The 5,538-nt window shown below is 37.1% G+C and overlaps 1 protein-coding gene across 1 annotated transcript; it reads left to right on the forward strand.

Annotated features, from left to right (window-relative positions):
* Positions 1 to 565: 565 nt before the first annotated feature.
* Positions 566 to 1,637, forward strand: LOC107693858 (CXXC-type zinc finger protein 5-like; the record flags this gene model as incomplete). The annotated part of the gene is made up of 2 exons (XM_016493391.1): positions 566 to 910; positions 1,441 to 1,637. Coding segments are annotated over 2 exons (417 nt in total), but the record flags the coding sequence as incomplete, so codon positions are not given.
* Between the last annotated feature and the right edge of the window lie 3,901 nt (positions 1,638 to 5,538).

A 5,538-nucleotide genomic window follows, 5' to 3' on the forward strand; every position in this document is an offset into this window, starting at 1 on the left:
GGAAAATTAATAATTGTGAAATAATGTTTTCATGGTTTATTTTTTTGCCATTTTTTTTATTATTCAAGGTGCTTTTTGTAACAGCATCTGGCTGTGCTACTCTTCATGCACATCTCATTTGCCCATCATGCTTTACTCTGTCTACATAGTGTTTGAAGATAAATGTACATATTGATTTCCCAGGCACAGTAGGGGCATCGTACAGCACTCAATAAAATGTTGGAGCCATGCGAAAGAAAGGCCCAAATCGCCGCTCACTGTTCTCAGTTTTTTTGTTGTCAAGGTCTCTTTTAAGAATCAGAATGCTTTCAACATCTTTCCTTCTCTCCCTCTCTTTCTGTCTTTGTGTCTTAGTTTACAGGTTGCCGGCGGAAAGATGTGGATGAGGGCTGAAGTCTAGAGTCAAGGGCATCGGGGTCTGCCTGCCACTGGCCGGCCGTTTTGCCCATTAAGGGGAGGCTCCACCCTTACCTGGGCACTGAGCGGATTGCGAGCGCTGCCTGGCTCCTCCCTCGCCAGCCCCCGTCCCCTCCCCAACCCCGCCCCCCCTTCCCACGCTCACACACCGGTGGCCGACACGGTGGGGGGTCACACAGACTTCCCGTACAGTGTGGGCAGCGGCGGCTTCCCCTTCAACCCGGGGTTGTTCATCATGACGCCTGCCGGAGTCTTCCTCGCCGACAGCGCACTGCACATGGCCGGCTTGACGGAGTACCCAGTGCAAAGTGAGCTGGCCTCCGCCATTAGCTCCGGGAAGAAGAAAAGGAAACGCTGCGGGATGTGCCCACCTTGCCGGCGCAGGATTAACTGCGAGCAGTGCAGCAGTTGCCGGAACCGGAAGACGGGCCACCAGATCTGCAAGTTCCGCAAGTGTGAGGAGCTCAAGAAGAAACCGTCTGCTGCACTGGAGGTAAACGATACTGAGACTCTGTGAACTTACTAAGTTGCATTTGTTCGCTAATGTTACAGACAGAATGTTTTGTGGCCAGAAAGCGTAATAACCTTCCTTGCTTCTAATTTGGGTGAACTTTGTACACGGTGGCGGTGTCTGCTGAGGGTTAGGTTGGGAGATGAGGCTTTGGGGTGACAGGTGGCACTGACAGTAGCGGGGCAGGGAGATACGGCCAGACATGCACCATGGGGTTTGTTCTAATCTGCCCCCCACTGCGGCATCACGTCACTCTTCCCACATCCTGCCTCCCTGACACTACTAGGACACTCCTCAGAGACATAACGCCCTCCGGTATGGCCGCTTTTATAGGTCCCTGCATTCATTAGTTCAGTTTTGAGATGGAATGGTGGTTTGAGAGATGCTGCTTTTGTTAAGATCAAGAATCGTATCGAGGTGGTATGTTTAAGGATGTAGCGTGGGCATGATGTGAACGTATATGTGAATGTGTTTTTGTGTTTTTATGTACGACGTAATCCATCTGGCCACAGGGCTGTCATCTGGAGCACCAGGTGTCAGTGACGAACAGCCCACCCCTCCTCTCTCTCATCAGTGGGGGCTGATGGTCCTACAAACTTCTTGCTGATGTCAACCCGAGTTGTTCGGATTGTACAAATTTGAATAGTGTTCGAATTGTGCTGGATATATTTCACATATTATTTATTTTAAAGTCATCCTGAAATCAGAATTAACCCCATTTGCTTAATTCACATTCCTGGTCTTATTGTAAATTATCAGTGCATGCTATTTCATAGAAAAAAATTGAAGAATTTACTATAAGGTTCAGTTTGTCAACATTATTTAATGCATTTGGTAATGAACTACAACAATTTTACAGCACTTAGTAATCTAGTTTAATGTCGATTCGTGAAAATATTATTGTTTATTGTTATTAATGTTTGTATATGTTAAAGATGCATCAGTATATGTAGAAATTTACATTAGCCTAGATTAATAAATGCTGTAGAAGTATTCAGATTGTTAGTTCATATTCAATTGCATAATTTTTTAACGTTAACTTACTGAACCTCATTGCAAATGTTTTCATGTTTGTCTTTATACTCTTTAATCAATAATTTGCTCTTTCACATAGTCATAGTTTTCACATAGTTAACATAATGTTAACCAACCACCACATACACTACCATTCAAAAGTTTGGGGTCAGTAACATTTTGTCGTATTTTGAAAGAAGCACATATTTGATCAAAAATACAGTAAAAATCGTAATATTGCAAAAAAATATTAGTAGTTTAATATAACTGTTTTCTATTTGAAAATTGAAAAACTGTAATTCATTCCTGTGATGGCAAAACTGAATTTTCAGCATTCAGGCATTACTCCAGTCACAGTGTTCAGTGTCACATGATCCTTTAAACATCATTCTAATATGCTGATTTGCTGCTTAAGAAACATTTATTATTATCCATGTTTAAGTTGTGCTACATAATATTTTTTGTGAAAACCTTTGTGTAGAATACAGTTTTTTCATGATTTAAATTTTTTTTTAATGAATAGAAAATTCAAAAGAATAGCATTTATTTGAAATAGATATCTACATTCTAAAATATATTCTAACAGAAAACAGCCCTTTTAAACGGTAATAATATTTCACAATATTACTGTTTTTACTGCATTTTGATTAAATAAATACAGGCTTGGTGAGCATAAGAGACTTCTTTCAAAAACATGAAAAAAGACAGGTAGTGTAATTAATAAAAGATTTCCACAAACAAAGCAAATCTGGTGCAAATAAAAAGGTCAAATATTGTACATCCTGAAATATATATAGTTTCAATTTAATTAGAGTTTGACATGAATTGATCTGTTGTGACTCTTGCTTGTCTATCAGAACTGAAATAGAGTTACAGCCTGTTCATTTGTGTCTCCAGTTATTATATATAGTTTTTTCTTTTCACACTCCTCATGTTTGATGTTTCTGTGCCTAATATGTATTAGGCTCTTTTTTAGATAAGAAAGGGACAAAGGATTAAATTAGTTTGAAGGTACTCATGTTTCCTTTCAACTGACATCTGCTATATTCACAGGGATTTTAGATTTGTCCATTTGATGTCTTCCACATAAATAAAACCTTTAAATCAATTTATTATTATTTTTTTGGTTGTTGTTTTGTTTGCTGATTACAGACTCATTGACACACCATCCGTAAGAATAATAATGGCAGGGTGGTGCTGTGTCACTAACGTTTCAGTCATTAAAAATGGTTGAATAATTCCATGCCACGTCTGCTCCCCCAGCTGTCCAGTCAGTGTGGAGTCAAACAAGGTCACGTCTGATGGCGTCTCGGGGAGCCCCTGTGATTAAAATGTGTCTAAAACATAAAGCGCTGCCGGTTTATGGTTTCTTAAATAGATGTTAATTCGAGTGCCTATCATGATGGGAATAGTTTTGCACTAAGCGTCTGAGAAGCACCTGCTGTTTTATTGCTACTAGACAGAGTTGAAACAGCGCAGTGGAAACCAAACAGAGCACAACACATCAATTCATATTTCTTTTTCGAATTTGTGAATACAAGTTAAATGGATAGATGTTGCATATTGTTGGCTACAGATTAATGCCACATTAAAGTCTGATTGTTTAGGTTTTGTAGACGAGGTCATCATACTGTATATAATACATATTGTAATACAGTAACATTGATTGATATTTCTCTTTTGAGAGTGAAGTTGTTAGTTACTAGATGTTGTGCTAAAAATTACCCAACACTAGAGCCTTTTGGTTAGTTTTGTTTGCTAAATAAATAGAAAAGGGTATTCAATTATTTATTATTTTTTGCAATTTTCTGTACACTTTTGTAAAACATACAAAGTAATCTAAAAATCAGGACTCCAGTTAACCAGTGTGATTTGGTTGTATTGGCACTGCTTTTAACAGAATTGATACTTTATACTAAAATGGCAATTGAGTTGACATTTACACTTCTGCATACCCAGCAAAAACTTTGTGACCTGGATCTTGGCTTGCATGAAGCTTTTTGGTTACCACCAAAACACTCTAGCTGGTTAAGTAGGTTAAGCAACCTGGTGGGGACACCAGTACACCAGCACTGCATGGTGATCACCAAAATACAAGTATGTTGTGCTTTAAATGCTTGTGAACTGTTGTCCCCACCAGATTTATTAACTAGCTTAACCAGCAGATTTACCTCATCAGTCAGTGTCACACAGTCCGACTTTAACAATACAGTTTTGCCATTTTAACTATTTAGAATTTCATTGTCTTATTCATGGTCCTGAGATGCTATCTATCAGCATGTGGGTCTTAACTAACTTAACCTGAAAGACTAACTTGGTCAGCTGGCTTTATCAGTAAGGTTTTGCTGTTTAAACCTCTTATCATCTGATCAACATTAATTACAAAATAGAACCAACCTGTTACCATGGGAGTCTTAATTAGCAAGATTAACTTTGTCATGCAGGCCGACCAGTTTCACCAGTAAAGTTTTGTCAATTAGGCCACTTAGCATCTCATCACCATTAATTAGAACATGACATCATATTCATTAGCATGGAATTCTTAACCAACTTGACCAGCAAGACTAACTTGGTCAACCAGCATCATGTAGACCGACTAGTTTCACTAGTAATGTTTTGCTATTTAGACCACATAACATCTAATCACCATTAATTCGAACATGGAATCCTATCCACAATCAACAGATTCATAACTAGCTTAATCAACAAGACTAGTTTGGTCCACCAATTTCATTCAGACTGATTAGTTTGACCAGTAAAGTTTTGCTGTTTTGATCTCTTATCATCTCATAAACATTAATTACAAAATAGAATCAATCTATTACCATGGGGGTCCTAACTAGCTTAACTAGTAAGACTAACTTGGTCAACCAGCTTCTCCCTTACCAAAAAGTAGTATACTTCGAGTTTATTTTATTAAGTATACTTAAGTAAAGTTCAAGTATATTTTTAAGTATACTTTATGTAGCAAGAATACAAATATCAGTGTACTAGTAGTATACTTGTAAGTGTACTATTTCAATACTCCTTGGGACTAAATTGGCCCACTTTCTAGTATATAAAAGTATACTTTTAAGTATACTTTAAGTATAACAGTAGTAAACTTTAAGTACACAACTAGTTTACAACAATATTTTTAGCTTGTACTGCAACTATACTAAAAGTGAACTTATATGAATACTGATAGTTTTCTAATTAAATACTTGTAGTAGCATTTTTAGTACACTTTGAAGTATAGTCTTAGTAAACTACTAGTTTAGTAGTTTTATACTGCAAGTATACTCGTAAGTTTTCTTTAAGTGAACTTTACATCATACTTTAAGTATACTACTATGTCCCTATTTAGGTTTGTATATATTTTGTTATATAAATATCTGAACATACAAAACCAAAAGAAAGAACAGGGTATCTGCTTGTAAACAAAAACATTTTATTCTAGCTTGAATGTGGGTAAGTTTCATAAATAATAAAAAAAATAAATAACATTTTGAACAAAAAACTGAAAAAAAGACTATGAATTGGATTCAGAACGATAATCAAAACGTAGATATTCGATCAACACCCCAAAGCTTGAGACAGTTATTATTACCTCTTCA

The sequence above is a fragment of the Sinocyclocheilus anshuiensis genome, unplaced genomic scaffold (assembly GCF_001515605.1).
Source record: "Sinocyclocheilus anshuiensis isolate Anshui unplaced genomic scaffold, SAMN03320099.WGS_v1.1 scaffold817, whole genome shotgun sequence".
NCBI lineage: Eukaryota > Metazoa > Chordata > Actinopteri > Cypriniformes > Cyprinidae > Sinocyclocheilus > Sinocyclocheilus anshuiensis.